Here is a 22,858-nt window from a genome sequence, read left to right as displayed (position 1 = left end):
TGAATGCATGTACGTATATTTTTTATCCTGTGTGGACAAAGATAGATTTTAATTTGTGCAACAAATTCTTGGTTTTAAAACATTGTGGTTGTCTGTTGTATGATCATTCTACCATGAAAAAAGAGCAGTTCACATAAATAAATTAAAATCCAAAATAAATTTTCCATTCATGTTCAAAGCAAATCTAATGTATAGATAGAGGGGATTTGTGTCATTTCCATATGTGTGACAAAACTACTATGAAGTCATCTTATATTATATCTATTATGTTAACACAACCTTGTCATGAACCTTAAATTTCTATGTTTTATGATTGGTCTGATGTAATATTCTATTCTTAAATGTAGTGTTTTCTTTAACTGTCATGAGAAAACTTTCTCATATAACCAAAACAAAAGCTTGAAAACATCACTCTGGGTAATCTATATCATGTATTTCACTTATTAAATGTGACATATATTTATAGCCTTTAGTCAACAGTTAAATGTGTGAACTTCACCTGTTTGAGACTGTATTACATAAGTAAAATTAAATTAAATTAGGAGTAAAAAGGTGGGATTATCCATGCTTCAGTAAAGATGATTTGTCTAAAGAAGGTGTCTGTTGAACTTAGCCAGTCAAGTGTCAGAGAGTATTTTAATGAGCAAAACTTTACCTGTTTTTTTTTTTTACTCATGCATGTGAATCACATTATAATAAAAGAATACATATTATGTATCTCATATATTGGATTCAAAATTAATTAGTAGATTTCACTTGGAATTATTTAATTATGTATCAAATTGTGTATTGACACACTTAAATGATAATGGATTTATTATTGTGCATGTGAATTTGTGCTAATATCCAGTGATTTGTTTCTTATTTACTGGACTGAGACACTACCAGGACACCCTGTATAATTTATTAAGAGTCACCATAGCCACAGCCCAACAAATAGGTCAACTTACAGCAGCCATTGTTCACTACCAGAAGTACCAGGTACCATCAGTCATGCCTACAACTAAAACCTCCAAATCTAAGCGGGAGAAACGCGGGTAAGTGCGGTTATTTGCTGCGTTTACGTGCAAATAGGAAATAATAAGCCACATTGTGGGTTTTATTCTGTCACAGGAAAGGAAAGAAAAGCTCCAAACATGAGCCAAAAACCGAGAAGGAGCCGGACCTGGAGACGGCCAGAGCCAACGCAGCGCTGTGGGAACTGAAACTGAAGATTACCGAGCAGGATCTGTCCGACTACCGGGGCGCCCACCATAACATGGCCCGCATGAACGAGCAGCTCACCAATCAGCTGTTCCGCTGTGAGCAGAACACAGTGGACATGACCGGGTATTGGCAGAAAGAAGTAGAGGTCAGGGAGGAGAAGGTCAGGAGGCGATGAGACACATATAAATTAACAGATTGTAATGTAAATCTGAAGTGAAATTCTAATCTCACAGATCAGGATGCTTGAAGACAAACTTAGAAAACAAGAGGCCATTGCACTTCTAGAGAGAAACAAACAGGTTGGTGTAAAGCATTGATATATATATATACAGTATATATACAGTATATATACAGTATATACTGTATATACATACAGGCATAAAATGTTATGCAATTAAGTGCATGAATTTGTAAAATTCAAACTAGTATAAGTGTGTGTGAATGGGTGAATGACTGAATGTAGTGTTTTGATGCTCTCTGAACTACAGGCCATTCATCATTTTTAACAATAATAATATTTAAAATTGTACTAAAATACGATTTGTATACTAGGATTTGAGCTCTCAAAGGACATGCCCCTGGTCTGTGGTGTACTGAATCTGGGGCCAAGGACATGTTGTCCTCATGTGTACTACTGGACTTTCTGACTGGAATACATTGGTTAATCTGGATTGGGAACAGTGTCTCCCAAAACACTGGACTGATCGCTGATGTCCCCCAGGGTTGTGTGCTCAGTCCACTAATGTTGCTTCTGGTTAATTACTGTCCAGAAGCACTATTTTAAAATCATTTTTGGAATAAACAAGAGTAGAAAAGCACAGAAAGGTCTTTGAGTTCTGGTACATGGTTGAGCCAACATCTGGATTAATGTTATTCTTTCACCATGCTGTTGCCACATATTATTAGGTAAAGGGAGGGTTTGGAAAAGCATGCACAGCATTCCTATACTTAGTATTTGAAAAATATATTGTGTTTTATTATTATTTATTATTTTTAATATTATTTTCAGCTTTAAAAAATATGGATACCAAAATTAAGGTGGAGGCCAACTTAGATTGGTCGCATCTTTTCTTATTTATTGTTGGAAGGTGTGTCGCAATATCATTCAAATTTTTCCCAGTTTTATTTTCTATTGTAATCAATCATGATTGATGTCTATCTAAAAAAACACACATATCTCCAAACACTGCATGTTAAAAGTGGTTTCCGTTCCAGGAGCTGCCGTTGGTCTGATTTACTGTGCACATCTTAAACCTGTAGCATGTCAAAAATGTGCTGCGCTGTCTGCTAACAGCTGGTGTTGTATGTAATTATGTTGACATTCGCCATGTTAAAAAAACAACAACCAAACAAAGGCACAATAAAATAAAATAAAATAAAGACACAAAGCCTTGCATTCCAAGTGATAGTCTAATGTTATTTTAATCTACTCCACTAGCCACAGTGAAAAAGCATAATTTAAAAGTGCTTGGTCGGGAAAATACAGACACGCTGCTGGTCTTGATGTGTTAAGCAGACTTCCATTGTCACACAGGATCCTCAGTCTAGATTTTCCTCTTTAGGTTACATAACGCACACCAAAGGAACTTATTTAGACTCATACCCTCTCTGACCTCTGTTTCCCACCATAAAAGCCCAAGCTTTTAAGCTCACATGACAAAGTCAAGTGACAGAAAAAATATTCTTTGGATGGCAGCTGTTTTCCATCTTCCAATTCTTACTTCGTGATAGTAAAACCGAACTTCAGAGGATGAAAAAGGACGCATGGTCTGGACCAACTTAAAATGTATGAGTCTGTCACATATGTCCCCTTTTTATAAGAGTTGCAGTTGACTCCTAAAGATGAGACTTTGATGGCGCCTCAAACTCTGCAAGGCGATAAAATGGTTGTATGTGAAAGCGACGAACATGCGAAGCGGTTTGGTCGGGCGAATAATTAGGGAAATGTTGATCACTTAACTTTAAAGCGGTGAATATTTTTGGAAACCTTACCATAGGATGGGTTACATAGGGGGAAAATTAGAAGATGCAGACCAGCTTGTGTAAATACTGCAGCGCTGATGTAGAGGAACGTTTAGAGAGTTATCTGAAGAATAACGATTAGGCTCCAAGCTGTAATCAGATGGTTGATAACCTCTCATTTAGTCGTCATGTCCATGTTTGTGGGCGCGCGTGTTTTCAGTCCCTCATGATTTTGGTCACTTTGTCACATTTTTTCTCAGACTGACTTCTCCACAGTAGCATCTTGAGAGATTTAAGATGAATACGAGAAAGTTGGGTTGTGAATTCTCTTTACTGTCTCCAATTTGCATCATTTAACACTGTATCAAACTTGATGGCAGTAATTCATTATATGTAACGGCTTTTGTTCTGTTTTGTCATGTCTGAAAAGGCTGAAGACTTCAAAGCGCTCCAGGACGAAATGAGGAAAATGGAGGAAAATGAAGCCCGGCTGGAGGAGGAACTCAGTGATGTGAGGAGGTGGAAAACAGGATTAAATATTTTCAATTTGGAAGTCATCGTGATGAAACCGACATTTTTGTCTCTGCTTGTAGATGAGAAAAAGCATGGATTTTACACAGAGAGAGCATGAGGAAACGCTAAGGAAAACTGAGGACAGCTTCCAAAGGGATCAGGTTTAAACACTACAAAGAACTGTATTTTATTATAATATTGTACTGAATATACAGTGCCTTGCAAACGTTTGCAAGTATTGAACTTTTACAACCACAAACATCTGAGTATTTTATTGAGATTTTTTGTAGCATCTTAATACAAACTAGTGGATATACAGTATGTACAGTATATACCTGTATATCCAACCTGCTTTATCGTGATACCTCTAAATAAAATCTAGTGCCAAAAGTGCCTATAGTTACAAAAATAGCGTCCACCTGACTGCAGTTAAATCCAGGTGTTCTGTGAAGGCCTCACAGATTTTTTTAACAACATAATTGAGCAAACAGCATCACGAAGAGCGAGAAACATGGGTCATGCAAAAGCATGCTTTGAAAACGTCATGGAGAATTATTCAATCTGTTATTTGAACATGGAAAGAGTTTGGCATAACTGCAATTCTACAGAGACCTGGATGTCCCTCTAAGCTCACAGGCTTAGAGGGCTTAATCAGGTCATTAATCAGCAAAGCAGCCAAGACATCAGTGGTTAGTGTGGAGGAGCCTCAAAGAGGGAAAAACTATTAATTTTTCCACAAATCTGGTATTTATGGAAGTGTGGCAAGAAGAAAGTCATGAGAAGTTCAATATGCAGTTTACAACAAGCCATGTAGGGGACACAGCAAACATGTGAAAGAAAGTATTATGATCAAATAAGACTAAAATGTGTCTATTTGGGAAATGCTATGTGTGGCATCTCCCTGAAAACATCATCCTCACCGTTAAACATGGCAGTGGCTGCATCATGCTGAGGGTATGCTTTTCTTCAGTGGGGACAAGGAACATGGTTAGACTTGACTGTTATTACCGGAAAATACTTTAAATTGGGGCAGAGGGTCAAAATATTCTTTGGACCTTTTGCAATGGCTTATAAGATCTTTGGCTAAAAATGAAAATTAATATTTTGATATAATAATAAATGCAAATGTTGGCTATTTTTTCATGGAATGTATTGAATTGCCACAACAAAATGACACTTAATGTACCAGTAACATGATTTTAGGTCCATTTTTCTTGTCATTAGGAGGGAATGACAAGAAAACTATTTATTTATATAATTTTCCTCTAATATCGATATCCCATAGAATAAAATCTATCCATCCTCTTTGAGTTTTATGTTTTCCTTTAAAAATAAATCTACAGTTCTTTACACATTACAAAAAAAATTTCCATTAAAAGGATAAATTTTCTTTTTAAGAAAACATCATGTCACATATGCGGCTCTAAAGTTTTATGCAGTTGGACTGAGGGAAAAAAATTATTGTTAATCTGTCAGAACGGCCCAGTCAAAGATCAGACCTAAAGCCAATCATTTGAAGCCACTTCATCCAATCTGACAGAAAGTTATTATGATGTTCAAAGCTGGTAAAAACTTATATCAAAAGTGATTCTACAAAGTAGAGGAGGGGAGGGGGAGACATGCAAAGCTACACCACTCATTTCAGATTTTATAGAAAAAAACACTGAAAACCATCTATCATATGGCTGTTTTGCTGGTTGTAACGTGACAAAATGCAAAGACATTCAAGGGAAATTAACACTTCTCCAAGACATTTTGCAAGGCCCATCTATACTTGTTGGATGAGGACAGACAGTGGCAAACCTCAAATATCCCATGTTACGTGAAGTTATGTATTTTTCTGCAGGCAAGTCTAAAGACAGAGATGAGGCTCATGTGCAATCAAGAGATAGCAAAGATGAAGCTGGACCACCATGAAGCTATTGTGTGAGTGTGTTTTCACGGCTGTGATGCTGAATTTAAATCCTTTAAAATGCTCTACCAAGCAGAACGTGGAGAAAAAATAATTTCTGTGTAAATATGTGACCAGAATTAATGTTATTTTTTGGATTTGTCATGTTCATGACAGTGTATACTTCCTGAGTCAACTATCACATCTTCCTCCATCCCAGAAACGCCTGCAGGAAGCAGAGCATGTGTGGATGACCATAGTTTACTTTTGAGGCTATAGGTTGTGTGTCCTACTCTGGCGGTGATGTTTTCACAGCTCATGAAACATCAACGTTGAGCCTGGTGTGGCCCTGCCGCCGTGGTCTGACTGTCCATAATTGATTTAATTTTGAACCTCGAAGTTAAACAAACCAACTCTTTCCCATCCGGTTTTCAGAGAAGGACTTCTTCTAACCAAGAACAGAAATCTGTGACCCTAAAGTTAACGTTTCTGTTTGATTTGGTCAAACCAACTCTATGTGTAACATGCTGAGATAAAATCAGAAAGTAAAACAACGGGACAACAGGACTGATTCACAGGGTTTTTATGCAGCCTGGAAACATTTGGAAAAGTATGGAATTAGATTTATGTATTTTCCGGGTCTGGATAAATATGAAACTATAGAAAATGGAAACATGGCTTAAAGATTGTGTCCTTTTCCTTTTGGTGTCCTTTTCTTCATGATATCATCCCCAGCTCCCTTCCTCATATAGTTATTTCTGTCTTGGCTTCTTTCTTTTGTCCTTTCTTTTTTGTCTGTGTCTTTCGTTCTATCCTTCCTTGTCTCCTCTCTTCTATCTTGTGTTGTCCCTCCCCTTCCTTCGTTCTTCCCCACTTGCTTAAATCTGCCCTACCTTCTTCCTTGTGTCTTCCTGTCCTGTTTTTCCTTTCCTGTGGCCTTGTTTTTCTTTCCTTGTGTTTCCTTGTCCTCCTTCCTTCCATTCTTGTGTCCTTCTTTCCTCCGTCCTTTCCTTTGTTTCCTACTTTGTGTCCTACCTTCCTTTGCTGTCTTCTATTCTCTTTTTTTGTCTTGTGTTCTACCTCCTGCGACCTCATCTATCCTTCCTACCTTCTTTCCTTCTTTGTGTTCTTCTCCCTTCACTTCTCATCACATCCTTTTCATTTCTGTCTCCTACTCTCCTCCCTTGCATTCTTCCTTTCGTCACTTGCTAGCTCCCCCTTTCCTGTTTTACCCTTTTTGTGTCCTTCCTTCCTTTCCTTCCCTGGAAGGTTTTCTACCTTCCTCCTGTCCTACAATGTGGCCTCCTCCGTCCTCCTTCCCGACTATCCTTTTTTATGTCCTCCCCTCCTTGTGTCTTCCCTTCTTTCACTGCCACCTCGCTTCCTCTTTTGTCTCCTCTGGAAAGTGTGAGGAAATGTAGTGTCTGCATCTTTATAGCTGGAAACAAATTTCTCAGTAGTCTTTTTTGCTTGATTTTTTCCTTTCCTTTAGGAAGATGGAAAATGCGTTAACTTCTGCTTTCAAGGAGCGAGATCGGTTGAATGAAACACTGAAAATTACCATTCAAGAAGCAGAGGGCCTGAAGAAACTGACACATTCACTGGCGAAGGAAAAGCTCTCAGTCATGATGGAGAAGGTATGTTTCACCCAAAAGACAGCAAACACCAATGTGACTTTTAAGTAGCGGTCCTTGGAAAGAGACCATTTATGCCCTGAAAGTAATTTTCAGTTATGAAGGTGTTTGTTGGATTTGTCCAGAATATATTTCAGGTGGGGTTTTTTCCCCCTTATGTTGTTTATTTGTGCTGAGCCTGTGTATTTTGCTTGTGGTCCAACTCCCACCGACCTCCTGACTGCTCTCCAGGCTCTCAGTGGTCAGTGGTTGCGGCGAGTTTCCACTGGTGTTTGGGTTCTAATTGAATTATCCTTTGGAGCTTTCTGGCACCTATTCGTTTGGATAAATAAGTATTGGGCGCATTAAATTTACCTCTAATGATGACAGCAAATCACGAGGAGTAGATCCGTTTCCCTGATGCTTTGGCCACTCACAAGCTATAGCATAGGTAGCTTAGAAGAAGAAGAAACTTAACTTAACAGGGCAGTATTATGTATTTTCCAGGCAAATAGTGACATTGTATAGCACAATCAAGTAACTGTTTTACCTTTAGTTGTTATAAAAATGCTATATATATAAAATATGACTCGGCTTGGAGACTGCAGCTCCGGGGAGGAGCTTTGTGGAAAAGGCGACGCTTGGTCAGAGTACGTTTTTTGAACAGCTGAATGGTTGCCATGGGAGATCCAAGGATTTCTCAAACATGCATGAAAGAATAAAACTAACAAGTGATGTCAGATGTGTTTTCAACGAGGGAATAACATTATAGCATGTTATAAAGCTCAAGAACGTCAATTTTACATATCACACCACCTTGAAGATGGCTTCCTCCATTCCTAAACCTGATTTGATGTGATTGACATCATTTTCATGCTGAAACAAGAAACTGCATCAAAGTTTCATCAATCTGACCCAAAATGTCTCATCCATTCCTTGTCTAACTGCTTGTCCTTTCAAGATCACAGGGAGGCTGGATCACTGGTTCTCTCCACTGGGCGAGAGGCAGGGTACACCCTGGACACACACACTCAATTCAGAGAGATCAATTGACCTCACAGTCATGTTTTTGGACTGTGGGAGGAAGGTAGAGTATCCTGAGAGAACCCACACATGCTGACAGACCTTTCTGCATGGTTGCTGCATGCAACCAATTGCATATCTATGCAACCCTTATCCAATCAATAGGATATTGGTTAAAAAAAACAGCAGAAATGTGCTTCAGATGTTAAGATGCCCCATTTAGATGACCGCAATTCAACAAGCGCCTATAAATCAGCCGTCAATTGAAATCATGTGTGCTGGAAGCAGGGAAACATCTAAAACAGACACAGCAGTGTGCCTTGAAGACAAAGGTTGGTGGTCCACCAGTGTGCCTTGCCACATCAACATGGTCTGAGATTCGCCAAAGAAAAAAGAAGAACCTGCTTCTTGCATACTTGAAGACAAACCAAATCTCTTCTAGAGAAATGTTTTACAGTCAGAGGAGACGAAGCTTGAGCTATTTTTCTACTTAAGAACACTGCACCAGTTGTCAACCATGGTAGAGGCAGGATCATGCTGAGGTTCTCTATCTCCTCCAAATTCACTGTCTTCACCACAAATCAGGGACGATATGGTTAAAACCTGAACACGCCTGGACGTTGCAAAGGTCCATGATCCTAAACACACACTGTGTTGGAATGATAAAGCTGTCATGATGTGTGGTGGTGATGGTGAATCCGAAATGTACAACAAGCATAAATGAACTGGAGTGAATAATGTGTTTTTCTTTCTTTTTCACTGTCAACCTAGCAGTGGATTGTGGGGAAATGTGAATCATTAATGAAGGAATGATCAAACATGAACTTAAAAACGACAGCAAGAGCAAGAACAATGGAAACAGGGTACATTAAGTTAATGTGGAAACCAGCAAGGAGTGAATGAAGGAGAAGTGGATAAATGTTATAATGATCGCCAGAACTAATTACAAACAGGAGGCATCTTTGAGGGGAGAGCCAAAAGCAAACTGGGGAAGAAAGGGTCATAATGTCACAGGGAAGCAAGGAGGAGTAAACACAAACAAAGGAGCTGGGAAAAGAAAGACAAAAATGAACCAAACACAAGAAATAAATAAATAATAAAGACCTAATTGAAATACTATTGATTGATTGAACTGATATAAAACAGAAACAAGTCTGATCGAATCAAAATAAAGAATAACTAAGGATAAACACAGATAAAGTAACAAAACTATAAATCCAGAAAAAACAAAGATCCTGACATAAAGCTTCTTTATTTAACCTATGATGCCAGAAGCAGATTCATAGCTGCAGAAAGCTTGTAGATGAGGCACAACTTGCTAAGAGATATTTAACCAGATATTACAGGAATAAAATTGAGTGTATGTGTCATTTTGAGCCTGTTTTCATGAGTGAAATCCAAAAAGAAAGAAAAAAAAGCGTTTTACTCCCTGTTCTTAGAAGAAGCCTACAATTAATGTAACAATCATGGTTCTGATGAGTGCATGTATTGCAAATTGGGACTGGACCTTCTCTGCTTTATGCTCTCTCACCCAGGATATGCTCGAGGTGACGGTTAAGAAGGACACGGCAAAGATGGAAGTGAAAGAAAAGAAGCTCTCTGAAGTCATGGCCAAAGCTGCCTCACTGGAGCTGGCCCTGGCAGAAATCTCCAGAAAATCTGAGCAGCAGGAAGAGAAGGAGAAGAGGAATCTGGTTACCATCCAGGCCAGCCAGGTAGAGCTGGACAAACTGCAGAAGCTCCTCGCCATGCGAGAGAAGGAGATGCAGCACGTCAAGCAGCTGGCGAAGACCATCGTAGATAAACGCAGGGAGGTGGAGCAATTCTTCCACGAAGCGCTGAATCACGTCAGGCAAGAGATTGTTGCCAGTAAACTTCAGAATAAAAAGGAAACCCTTCAGGATTATCAGCAGAAGTTTAGAGAGGCCACAGCTGGGATGATAAAGTTCCCACCCATCCGTTCCATCAACAGAAGTCCCAACTACCTCTATGCAGACATGGAGGCAGCCGCACAATGGTACTTCCTCTTTTCTTTCAGTCATTTCTAAAGTATTATATTTCCCATGTATTCTAAAACCAATTTCAATGTATTTTATTGGAACTGATTGATCAGAAAGCAATAGTGTATAGATGTGAAGTTGTAGTTTCCTTCTATACGTAACCTCTAAATGTATTGTTGTTTCAAACCAGACAACTTACTTTCAAAATAATGATCAAGGTTAGAATTTGTCATCCTGTAGTAACAATAAACTCAATGTGATCATTTTTGCAAACAGCCAAAGGTCAAATTTAGCCTTTTTAGGTATTTTTTTTCTTCCATAAGATCGAATAAGTTCTGCAGTTCTGTTGGTAAAAGATACGTTTTAAATTTTAAGTCCATATCATTGATCACTTTCAACAATGGTTTTGTTTGCAATGGGCTCACAAAGAGCAGCATAAAAGAATATCAGTGTAAAAGGGAGTAATTAAAAATTCATTCATCAGTTTTCAGATATTTATTTGCAAAATGTCTCAACAATAAACACTGCAAAAACACACAATCTTACAAGGTATTTTTTGGTCTAGTTTCTAGTGCGAATGACTTAGTACATTTGAAATGAGACAAAAATAACTTACAAGTAACATTTCAACAAGATATAAGATCTTATTTTAAGTAGACCGTTCCTTAATACTGCTTTAGGAATTATTGTTGATTATTTCACTTTTAACAAAATATCTTCTCCATGTTATAAGTGAAATAACCAGCCAGTGAAACAAGTACTTTTTCCATCAATATTACAGATTTAAAGCAAGTTCCTATATCTTACTAAAAAGTTACTTGTGAGTTAGTTTTATCTTATTTTTCAAGTGTACAAAGATATTTGCACTAGACACAAGACAAGCATACGTGGTAAGATTTTGTGTCCTTCCACTTCATAAACCTTTAGTGAAACACATTAAAAGCTGTGATTGTAATGTGAGAAAATTAAAGACACGTGATTTAATGAAACACAGGTCTGATTTGCCTTCTGTTTGTCTGAAGGTTCCATCCTCCCAGCGGTGAGGTCAACATGTCTCATCTCACTTGGGAGCAAAAGGAAAAAGTGCTTAGCCTCCTCTTTGCTAAAATGAATGGACAGACGGAAAGGTAATAAAACATCCCCCATAAGTGGCTTATGTTTCACACAGCTAAACTATTATTAGGATTTGTGCTCACTGCCTACATTAAAATCCATTTGTTTTCCTCTAAAATGAACCAAAAACTTCTGCATCAATTAACTCCGAAGAACAAAGTGCAGTGACACCATGCAGTTAGCTCAAATTGAAAATGCTGACTCCTCCCTCACTTTAATGCCTTAAACAGCCATTTTCTCGGCAGAAGAGGATACCATAAAACATAAGTTAGGCTTCGACCAATTTTCTTTTCCATCCAGCTGCTTAAAAAGAATGAAGAAAGAGTCTGGGCACAATAGTAAAAATAGGCCTGGCCACAGAGTCGTGTGCTTGGAAACAAACATCTGGTCACAACGATTTTTCTTCCAGCTCATTGGTCTCCTCTTCACGTGCACAAGCAGTTTATTTTGTCCTTTGAACGCTTGTGGTTGGAGAGCAGCTGGTAACATGATTTCCAGAGGATTGTGCAGGGGATCTGAACGTATGGGATAAAGCGGGAAAGACGGGAAGTATATTCATGTCAGCAGTGGTCTGGCATCCAGTCTGACCTTTTGGTAAAATAAGACAATCAGTAAGCAGGATCCAAATCTAGTTGACCCAGAATAACCGCATTAGGGGCAAAGAAAACAAAAACCAATGTGTTAAAACATGGCCTTTCATTTCTGTGTTCTCTATTTAACTGCAACCTCTTGCATTTTCCCCTGATAGGAAAGTCTGCAAGCATCAGGATCTCTGTGCTTCCAGTGAAGAACAGAAAGAGACTCTTTGACACCAACGCTGCTGAGCTCAAACACACACATAAAAAAATGGCACAGAAATTAAAAAAAGTTTTACCTCATCCTTACAATTTAGGAAGCCTGCACAGATTTATCGGTCCCACATTGCATGTTTAGCAGAAAAAGCAGTGGCTGCGAGAACGTCAGTTCCTACATGTGATTTATCAAGACGGTTTGCATTTTAGCGATGCATAATGATGACTGTCCTCCAGAATTAGAGAGAACTGTCGGGGCGCTCATCGGCCCCCAGGCGCCGGAGTCCATTCTGCCTTCAACCCCAAACAGACTGTCGGATACGCACCACACCACATGACCTCGGTGCAGCCTTTGCAGCTCTCATCTCATATCTGTGCGGCTTCGCTTTGTGTGCTTCCCGAGGAGTGTCAGTCAGGAGTACAGCACAGTAAAAAATGTTGGTTTGTGTTCCTTTCAGCTGTTTTTACAATGCATGTGGTTTTAATTGTGTATTTTATGCATAAAACAAAAACAAACACTGGTTGGCTCCATGAAAACACACAATCTTTTAGGACCCAACAAGATTTATTAGTGTTTCCTCTTCTGCACCGCTCTGCAGACATTCATTCAGCATCTAAGCACACTGTTTACATACAAAGTCTTTAAAATGGGTGTTATTTCACATCATTCATCTATCTATGAACATATACTGTAGTTTGTTTTCTTTCTGGAAGAAAACTTGAAGTTACATCAGAAGCACTTGTAGGATGAGGCATTCAGCGTCCCATTGTTGGCATGGTAACGGCAGGACTTTTTAAAGTAGCGTCTTCAGCTTTCCATTGTGAGGTTATGGTTTTGATCTGCGTGTAGAACTGGATGCCCTAAAGAGATAAAAATACAATAATGAAATACTGATCAGACTTATCATCCACAAACTTCAGGGTAATTTAATGGGACAGACCAACTCAAAAGTAGCACATAACTTAAAGAAAAAGGATGCATAGTTTAAGACTTTTTACAGATACAAGTTTGAAAACTGTGCATTTATATTCGACCTAACTGAGTCAAAACTTTGTGGAAGCATCTTTTCCTGCAATTACTGCTGCAGGTCCTTTTGGTTCAGGTTTCAGACCATTTTTAAGTAATGCCATAATAATCCAAGTACACCTTCTCAAAAAGCAATAAATTTTAATTTCTATACAACATTTATCATGGGAAGTGGAAGACATTTTAAGTACCGCAAAATAAATAAATAAAAATAAATAAAATTAGTACTGAAGTCTGTAAAAAGCACAAAAAAAAAAAAAACACATTCAAAAAAGGGTTAGTTGAGACCAATGCACTAAACTGAAAACTTTTATCATCCAGTCTTTGGTAGAAAGAAAGACAAGAGAAACAAACAAAAACAAAGCAAATGGAAATCATTAAGCTTGTTTAAATTTATCATGCAATTAATTGATTCAATTCTTATTGAGACAAGCTTAGCTGTATGTTTTGCATCATTTTCCTGCTGGGCAGTGGACCAATATTTAGCTGCATTTGTCTTCCAATAATTTTTTACAAACTTCCTTGCTAAAGAAAAACATTTCCACAGCATGATGATGCCACAGCCATGCTTCACAGTGCATACTGTGTTTGTATAGGCTAAAACGTTTTTATTCTCATCTGATCAGAACACCTTCCACAAATTTGCTGTGTCCTCTACGTGACTTTAATCTGGACTTCTTATCACTTTATTTTAATAATCAAGCCATTCTTCCATAAAGACTAGATTTGTGAAGGGCACTGTCCTGTTGAAAGTTCCCGTTCTCTGAGATGTGAACCTCTGCAGCTCCTCCACAGTTACCAGCTTGTCAGTCTATATGTAAACATGAACTTACTGCACACTTGTGTTCTTAGATGTTGAACATTGAGGTTAGAGTAAAGGGAGATGAATATAAATGTGCACATCCTATTAAATCCCAATTAAATACATCGACGTTTGTGGTTGTAAAGTGATAAAAGGTCGTAATAGGTGACCTACTATGCTTCCTTGAACAGGTTAGGATAAGTCTATGGACTATATAAAACATGTTTTGCACAAAATAATTTTTATATAATGAGCTTTTAGTCTGCTCATTTCTTCAATATATTGAGCTCCTTTTCATAACAAGCCGTTTTAGGGCCTCTTGTCTCTTTAAATCCAAAGAAGCTGCTGCTGACCACGCCCCCCAACTTAACATTTACACTCACATGTGAAAATGGGCACAAACAGATGTGTAATTATACAACCATGCTTCTTTAAAAAGCAGAAGTGGAGCCTCATGCACAACCAACAAGAATCCAGCAAGTGGTTTCTGGATAGTAACTCAACAACAAAACACTTTTTCAGCAGCCGTTCTACAACACATACAGCAATAAAACCATCTGGCCAAATGTGCTAGAGCTCTGCTGGGGTTGCTGTAAACAGGGTGAGCTTCGCTATGGTTGCTAAGTGAGGGGCAGTGCTGATTCTGGAGGTTTTTGAAACGGCTCATTTTCCAGACACCAAAAACATTAACTTATTGCCAAAAACTGGCAGAGTGGTTGTTTCAAGTGATTGGGCTGTTTTCAGAAGCAGTAGAAACGGAAGTACAAAAATATGCAAAACAGGTCTTACCTGCTTCCCATAGAAGTTTGTGTCTCCTCTGAAGGATCCTCTTGATCCAGTGAAGGAGAACATTGGCAGCGGCACAGGGATGGGCACATTGACTCCAACCTGCACACAAACAAGCATTGTCCCTTTCATTTCCATAAGTGTAAGTTTTGTAAAACAATTCCAGGAACCCAAATTGCTGGGATGATCAAGATGCAGCTAACAAAAAGATGCGGTGCGTCCGTGCTTGTTGAAAAAACAAGCCTACATGGTCGCAATAAACAAAGCCGAACCTGTGGCTTGCATCTGCTGCTTTTAAAGCACAGCATGCCCTTATTAGAGGGATGAAAAGCTAAATAAAACATTCTGTTTTGAAAACTGCAGAGCCATGGTTGGTTTAAGATGTTTGAAAGAGCGGGAAGACGTTTTGACACACTAGGGCCTTTTGGCGAAGGTGCGCCGAGTGGAAAAGGAAAAAAAGAAAAACGAAAAGTAGATGTTTGTTGCACAGAGGTTTTGGAAAGTAGTGCAGCACATGGCCTGCACAACATTCCCCGACATGTGAACAGCAAACACAGGGCACAACCAGGCTCCATAGGCAAACAAACAGGGTGAAGGCTGGCCGTAGTCTGCTCAACACAAACCCTGGAATCCCTTTTGAGTTTTAATTTGAGAATTCCCTGCTCCAGATGCTACCTGGAAATACATTTCTATACCCTTCTGTTTTCCTGTAACACACACATGTTTGCCTTATCTATTTGGAGCCTCAGATGGCGGGGAAGTGGAGAAAACAGGGTTACCCAAGGTGTGTATTTTAGGTGAGGAGCAAACAAGAAGATACGTGACATGGAATATTTTTTTCCTTTCCCTTTTTTAAATATGTGAAGATTTTCAAACAGAATCGTGATGTGCTCCCCGCTGCTGGAGATGCAGCTCAGACATGACAGAGGGATGTGAATGCCTCCTTTCTCCTGGGACGGAGGGGCGCATTTGGAGGACACAGCCACCCACCTGGCCCACGTCCACCTCATGACTGTATTTGCGCGCCGCGGCACCATTTGTGGTGAAGATGGCGGTGCCGTTGCCGTAGGGGTTGTTGTTGACCAGGTGGATGGCATCGTCGAGACTGTCTGCCTCGAGGACAATCAGGACGGGTCCGAAGATCTCCTCCTTGTAGCACTTCATCCCGGGCTGAGAAGAAATATTTCAAAAACATTTTAAAAATCAGACAAAAAAAACGAAACGTTCAACATTTTCTCAATAAAACCTCATTCAGTTTATTTGAGTGGGATTTTCAAATACATTTTCTTTCTCTTTCTGCTTAAATAAAATGAATAGTCAAAAATTTTTGGTGAGTATGTGTTCAGCCCCCTTTACTCTGATACGCTTAAATTAAAATTAACGCAACCAACTCCCCTGAGAAGTTTCCATCTCTTGCTTTAAATCGTATAAAACTGAGCAGTTTGTAAATAAATAAAGGTATTAAAATTACAATTTTAGGTGTTTTGTTAGTTTTTTCTTCTTCAAAGATGAAAAAACTAACTAACTAAAACAAGTTTTAGTCCCACCACTAAAACTTGTTTTTATAAAACTGCTTTCTATAGTTGTTTATGCATTGTTGCCTCTTGTGACACACTTTGTGGTTTTAATAACTAGAAAGCGTCTTCATACATATTTTAGGGATTGTTTTCCTTTAATCTAAAAGCCCAAAACAGAACTAAATGTGAAGTTATTTAGTTTAACCTTATGGTTTAAATATTTATAAAAATCGGTGAGTTATTGTTTTTGACAGCGGCAGGAAGGTTTTGTGGCTCTAGAGAAGTTTTTATGTTGGAGGACTGAAGGGAGAAATGGCTTTTTAGGATTCATGTGTTAGAAAGTCCCAGTAAAAGTCCTGGCATAAACTTAAATACTGATGTTCACAGCTACTAAATTTATTGCGACTCCACATCACCTGTTTTAACTGAGACTGAACTATTTTGTTGGTGAATAAATCAAATAAAATCCAACTTAAATACATTGAAGTTTATGCTTCTTATGAGAGAAAACATCAATTGGTTTGAAAACTTTGTGCGAGGCAGTAAAAATATCCCCACATACTGTGACGTTGCTGATGATGGTGGGTCCGACAAAGTTGCCATTCTCATAACCTTTGACCTTGACGTTTCGGCCATCGAGGAGAAGTTGAGCTCCTTCATCCACGCCGCTCTGGATGAGACTGCAGACTCTGTCTCTGGCCTGCGGGGAGATCAGGGGCCCCACATCCGCACCAGGCTGGTCCCCTAGTCGGGGCCCAAACACAAGCAGGCGTAGCGTTACACATCACAGCACACTAGCTCCACTCACATTCGCACTCGTCCTCCACCGAGGAGGACCCTGGATGCTTGTGGCTTTCCTGTTCCAAATTTACTGTGACTCCGCATCACTTTAAGCAGTCATAGCCGATCTTCGTTTCACCTCACATCAACTTTTCTTCTGAGAAGATCTGACCGTCAAAAACCGCCATTTAGATCTGGTCCGCAGATCTGGCCACAAATTTGCAGCATGGCTGCCTCGACAAGCCCTGCGCTCCCAGCAGACTCCAAATGGAAATTACAACAGAGCATCAGCCGAGAGGTGAGGTTAGGCGGCGTGGGTGGCCCCAGCTCAGCTAAACCAAAGGGCCCCGTGTGAGAGAGGGCTTCTTGAAAGGCGGGGGTGACTTGCGGGTGTGGTACCTGCGTTCACGCGCAGAGCCTTGGCACGCTCCACCAGCTCCGGCAGCCAGCGCCGAGCCTCGCCCACCAGGATGGCCGTGGACAGGGCCATACAGCGCTGGCCCGCTGCCCCGAACGCCGCTCCCACAAGCTGGTTCAGAGTGTTCTCCTTGTTGGCATCGGGCATCACCACACCATGGTTCTTGGCACCCTGCATTGCACAAAAAGTGGTTAACCTTCAGCTCTTTGATCTCCTGCTTGTTTATAACAAATAAGGTTATTGTTCTAAACAAACTGCGGGTTAAACTTTATAGTTGACATGCTGCACATTTTGGTTTGTGTGTGGAATGAGGAGGACAAATAAAAATATCCTTTTTCCCCGGTGACACACAGCTGTAATCGGCTTTCCACACGCATCGGTGCATTTGAAAGTCACTAATATGAACAGAGAGGGCAAAAACATATTAAAGAATCTGTTGGGCAATACTGCCACCTTCTGGGGATTTGCAGCAATTGCAATAACTTTATTGCACTCACCATGTTGGATTGGACCCTTTTGCCATTTTTAGATCCCCTTTCATAAATATACTCCCCGGCTTGGTTTGAGCCAACGAAGCTGATGGCCTTGATGGCCGGGTGGTCACAGATGAAATTCACAGCTGAGGCAGAAAAATTTTGAATGAATAAACAAAAAATATTCCTCCTTGCAGATTTATCCTGTTTTTCCTCAAATATTTTCAAATGTGAAAATATAATTTCTCCATTCTGAATGTCTTGGTTAGACACTAAGAATTAAGAACTAAAAATTAAAAGCATTAAAATAAGTCATATTCAGTCATATTTCAGGTAACTTGAACCAACTCTCACCAGCATGCTGCCCATGTATGATGTTCAGTGTCCCGTCCGGAGCACCGGCGTCCTGCAGCATTTTGGCCAGCAGCATGGCGCAGGTCGGCACGCGCTCCGACGGCTTCAGCAGGTACGTGTTGCCGCACACCATCCCCATGGGGAACATCCACAGGGGGATCATGGCGGGGAAGTTGAAGGGAGTAATGCCGGCGCACACACCGATGGGAAGACGGTAGGTGTAGGTGTCCATGTCCTTGGTGATGGAGGGCAGAGTTTCTCCCAGCATCAGAGACGTGATGCTGCAGGCGTGCTCCACCACCTCTGAAATAGCAACACAATGGAAGATAGTTTTTCTGTGGCTGAAGCGTAACACAACAATGGAACGCTTTTTTTGTTTTTTGTTGGGGTTTTTTTGCAAAACGCTGTATATCGGCCTTACTAACTGACTAAGTGACTATCACTGAGATAGGGGTGGGCATTTATCATATCGTTTATCATTTATTGTGAACAATTTCTTATCATAATAAGATATTGATTCATCAATGATAAATTCCAATAAATTGTCTGTATTGTTATTTTGACTATTTTTACCACTGTTTGTTCAATGAGAGTATCTTCAATATAATGAACATTTGAAAATATGATTAAAGTCTGTGGCTGTGTGAAGTTTTGCGATACAAATCACTCTTTTTTTATGTGACTGGTATTCTAAAGAAGAACATTATCAGTGGGCAGTATTTGTATTTGTGAAGCTACAACAGTCACAGTCATGCAATTACTTTAAAAAAGTAATAACTAGTTCTTATTTTCACTTTTATTGTAATCACAATAACTCCACAAAATATTGTGATAAAACTTTCAGTCCAGATTGCCCACCTTTAATTCAGAATAAGTTAAAAAGCAAAGAAAAACTTCAAAAAGACCTTCAGAAATTTGTAGAAGTCAGCCTGCTTAGACATAATGTGAAAAAAGCTGTAGTTTAAGACTATTAGTTTAAGGTTCAAGAGCAAACTGACCTTGGCTGTTGTTTTTACAAAGGAAGAACTAAAACAACTTGTTTTCATTTTTCCAACACCATGCATAAAAATGTTAATATTTATCTTCATGTTGCTCCTTGTTCAGGGAATCTGCATGCATGTCACTGAAACTTACGCAACCCTCTGAACACGTCTCCTTCTGCGTCTGCCAGGGTTTTGCCCTGCTCCAATGTGATGGAATTGGCGAGTTCTTTCTGAAACAGAACCAGAGGTTCAGTTCAAGAACTAACCTCCACTGGTAAGGTCATCATCAAGCACATTTAGAACATTTAGACCTCTGATCAGCAGGATGTTGCCAGTTTCAGGGCATCTAAGGCTGAGCAACATTCTTTACTCACAATGTTGTCCTTGATAAGCTGCTGGTAGCGCAGGAAGATCTGCTGCCGGGACAAAATGGAGGTCTCAGACCAAGAGTGAAAGGCTCTGGAGCAGGAGTCTACAGCAGCCAACATCTCCTCCTGGGTGGCTTTGGGAACACGGGCAATCACTTCATTGGTAGCCTGCAAAAAACAAGAGAACAGGCAAAAATGAGATTAAAAAAATAATTGAAACATAATTGAAGTCACTTGATTAACTGTGACTGGTGAACTTCAGGTAAAATACTGAAAACCATTACTGAAACTGAGAACTCCCCCCATTTTCCGTTTCTATACCCGCCTGCCAACAGCAACCCCTTCTTTACACTTTTTTTTCAATTTAACAATCAAATAAAGGTTAAGAACATATGCTTTCTCCAGCTAATGTTTTTTTCTATTTATGTGCTATAAAAATAAAGGAAATGATTCAAATCAAAGGTTACAAAAGGAAAACCAGAAATAATTCTGGCCGATAGAAGTTTGATTAGTGCATTTCAACAAAAAATACACTGATAAACTTCTTCAGGTTTGGTACAACACTTACAGGATTGTGAATATGAAGCCATTCTGAGGATTTGGACTCTACAAATTTCCCATCGATGAAGAGTTTAACAGTAGACTGTAAGGAGACAAATAATATAAATCATATCCATGCATAACACAACAGGACCAAAATGAGTTAGATTCACAAACAAATGTATTTTCACTCACCACTGAGGAGGAGGAATAGCACAGACGGCCAATTTTAGGATGGACCTGTTAAAAATTGATATCCAGTAATAATGTAAAGGCTGTTAAGGTCATACTGAGATTCTCTTTCTGTAATCTTGACTAACTTTTCAGCTAGTTAGTTGAAGCTATTTGTTAGTTCTGCTACCCCAGGACATGTCAGCTATGAATTTTCAGAATTCTAACTTTTATGCTTGTTTGTTTTAGACATCTAACTCTTTACAATCCTATTGAAACAAATGGGTGACAGCTTCAAATGCTTCTACAACCAAGTAATGGCTGAAACCCTAAATATTTTCACACACTTGCACCTAGAAACATCATTCAAATGTTACAGGGTTAAAGCTTTGGGCTATTCCCAAATGAATAAACATTTTTTTATCTCTTTCGACATTTTCATAAAATGGTTGTTAGAAAATAATGTTTTGGCTCAGTTTTAGATTTTTCTCTAGCAGTACCTCTTTTTATATGAATGTTAAAAGGTTGCAAACTTCTACTTGTACACCATGGATAATAAATAATAATATATGCATCATCAAAAAGATGTTTTTTGATGTTTACTAGGTTTTTCAATAAGAACAATGGTTTTGCCACATAATATTTTACTCACTAAATTCTCTCAACTTCACTAACTGAAAGCAATTCAGTTGAAGTATTTTTTCTTTTCCACTTTTGCTTCTTTTTAGATCTTCATCTTCTAAAGCAAGTCTCAGCAGTTCGTCTACTTAATTAGAAGCTCCACTGACAGTTTTTATACCAATTTTCAGTTGAAAGTAAAGTTACTTTGCAGATTTCTGACAATCTTCTCTTCTACTTTAAGATGCCACTTCAGCAGATCACAAGTCTAATTGCACTTTTTACATGATTTATTCTGTTCAAGCAACGGTTTTCCATTCACTGCTGCTTATTTATAAATTTTTGTTGTCTTGAATATACATACAGTATTTCAGTAGAGTAGCTCAAAGTTCTGACTTTGTTTTTTTTTTAAGTAGCTGATATTATTTTTTATATTTTTAGAACTGTTTTTGTGTTGACTTCAGCTTCTTTAACATTTGTCAGGCAAAGGTTTTGCTTCTTCCCCAGATAAGATAGTCATGCTTTTACAACGTTTCTGACCATTTGTTCTTTTTAGAAGTTTTCTCAAATTAACCTAGAATTTTTCATAATTATTCAGCTGACATTTTTCAGCTTGCAGCCTTCACACCACATCTAAGCAGGAACTGCAATTTATTCAAGTTACAATTGTTTTATGAAAAACTTATAAAGGCAGGTTTAGTTTGCCAGTTTATGGAAATGTGCATATACCCAGTTATTTCCAGCTGCAGTTTGCTGGAGCACAAGATTAATAAACAACTTCAAAGTGCATGGCAATGAAAAAGGGGACAAAGGCAAGCTGAGTGGAGGGCACAGAGGAAATGAAAGCAGAAAGAAAATAATTAGTGCCACTGATAATGCAAATTGCTTGAACTTGCATACTACTACCACACAAGTAAATCTGTGCATTTTAAACAAGCCTGCTATCTGACTTTAGGTGAATATTTATTTTACTATCAACTTAAAATGAAAGAAACATGGTAAGTTTCTCCTATCTATCTTAACCCTTATCTGCAATGCACACATGGTGCAGCACATGACATTGTAACTTTGTAAACAACAGATGAAATGAATGCTTGTTTTATTTAAACAGATTTAAAGCCGAATTAAAGCTCACCTTGGTTCTAAGCACTGATCTTAATGCTAATGCCGCCATGGTGAAATGCTTTTTCTCCTAAAACGACCTGATTTCACAGATCCTGCAGGTAGCGCGATGGTCCAAGAGCAGTCAGAGTTCTCCCTCACGGACATGGATTACTTTGGGGCGGGCCTTAGCAAAAAAGCAAGGCTCCCTATTGGTCCACATGTACTCACGCCCACAAATAGAGGCCTGTGATTGGTCTAATTACTGAACCATCTGTCCAATCAATATTAGATGTAACGCACATTTCCGCCTCAGTTTAATAAATCGCTTGACTATTGGATAAATATGAAACAGGTCAACAGCGAGCATAGAAACAAAAATGTAGATGCCACATTGCTGTCACATTGTAAAGATACGTCAGTGTGATGGCCATATTGTGAGGGTCAAGTGCAACCTTGTAACTGATTCAAATCATATTTGAAAACTAAAACTAAAATAAACAAAATTTACATTTGATAAATTCTTGTGTATTATTGTGTGTCATCTCCGTACTAGAAATGAAGGTTGTTTAGACAAAATTACAAAAATATCTGTAAACTTAAAACTGCAACAGAAACAGAATCTGGTTGAAATACACGTATCTTAATTTACATATCCTGTCTCCTTCTCCTCCTTCTCGCTGAATGAGAGTCTATCGCGTTATGCAGTTACCAGCATGTTTTAAAGTGATATGAAAAATAAATGTAACCTCATAATTTTTTGTGATATTGTCTATTGAGCCGTTTCACTTTGATTACTCTTTTTTCA

General features: G+C 38.9%; 2 protein-coding genes across 2 annotated transcripts; one reads left to right on the top strand and one right to left on the bottom strand.

Moving 5' to 3' along the window:
• Positions 1-993: 993 nt before the first annotated feature.
• On the top strand, positions 994-12,180 carry LOC116709231 (basal body-orientation factor 1). Its single transcript, XM_032547648.1, has 10 exons — positions 994-1,037; positions 1,114-1,366; positions 1,440-1,505; positions 3,599-3,679; positions 3,762-3,842; positions 5,528-5,607; positions 7,065-7,209; positions 9,744-10,225; positions 11,231-11,335; positions 12,070-12,180. Exons 1-10 carry the CDS (start codon positions 994-996, stop codon positions 12,128-12,130), a joined length of 1,398 nt encoding a protein of 465 aa, XP_032403539.1. The 3' UTR covers positions 12,131-12,180.
• A 478-nt stretch (positions 12,181-12,658) lies between these two features.
• aldh6a1 (aldehyde dehydrogenase 6 family, member A1) lies at positions 12,659-22,231 on the bottom strand. Its single transcript, XM_032547737.1, has 12 exons — positions 22,085-22,231; positions 20,356-20,400; positions 20,189-20,263; positions 19,627-19,788; positions 19,404-19,482; positions 18,270-18,572; positions 17,940-18,061; positions 17,424-17,613; positions 16,807-16,988; positions 15,718-15,897; positions 14,731-14,829; positions 12,659-12,973 (listed from the first exon to the last, which is right to left on the bottom strand). Exons 1-12 carry the CDS (start codon positions 22,121-22,123, stop codon positions 12,869-12,871), a joined length of 1,581 nt encoding a protein of 526 aa, XP_032403628.1. The 5' UTR covers positions 22,124-22,231; the 3' UTR covers positions 12,659-12,868.
• Between the last annotated feature and the right edge of the window lie 627 nt (positions 22,232-22,858).

This window comes from Xiphophorus hellerii, chromosome 19 (genome assembly GCF_003331165.1).
Source record: "Xiphophorus hellerii strain 12219 chromosome 19, Xiphophorus_hellerii-4.1, whole genome shotgun sequence".
In the NCBI taxonomy this organism is placed as follows: Eukaryota; Metazoa; Chordata; class Actinopteri; order Cyprinodontiformes; family Poeciliidae; genus Xiphophorus; species Xiphophorus hellerii.
This window is presented reverse-complemented; position numbering and strand designations above follow the sequence as displayed.

Bases quoted from the DNA above. Each gene is read 5' to 3' on its own strand.
- LOC116709231 (XM_032547648.1), top strand. From the start codon at position 994: ATGCCTACAACTAAAACCTCCAAATCTAAGCGGGAGAAACGCGG. The intron at 1,367-1,439 runs GTCAGGAGGCGA...CTAATCTCACAG, and splicing joins TAGAGGTCAGGGAGGAGAAG to ATCAGGATGCTTGAAGACAA. The intron at 3,843-5,527 runs GTTTAAACACTA...ATTTTTCTGCAG, and splicing joins ACAGCTTCCAAAGGGATCAG to GCAAGTCTAAAGACAGAGAT.
- aldh6a1 (XM_032547737.1), bottom strand. From the start codon at position 22,123: ATGGCGGCATTAGCATTAAGATCAGTGCTTAGAACCAAG. The intron at 19,789-20,188 runs GTAAGTGTTGTA...TGTTTTTTGCAG, and splicing joins GGCTTCATATTCACAATCCT to GCTACCAATGAAGTGATTGC. The intron at 17,614-17,939 runs GTGAGTGCAATA...TGTGCAATGCAG, and splicing joins AAAGGGTCCAATCCAACATG to GGTGCCAAGAACCATGGTGT.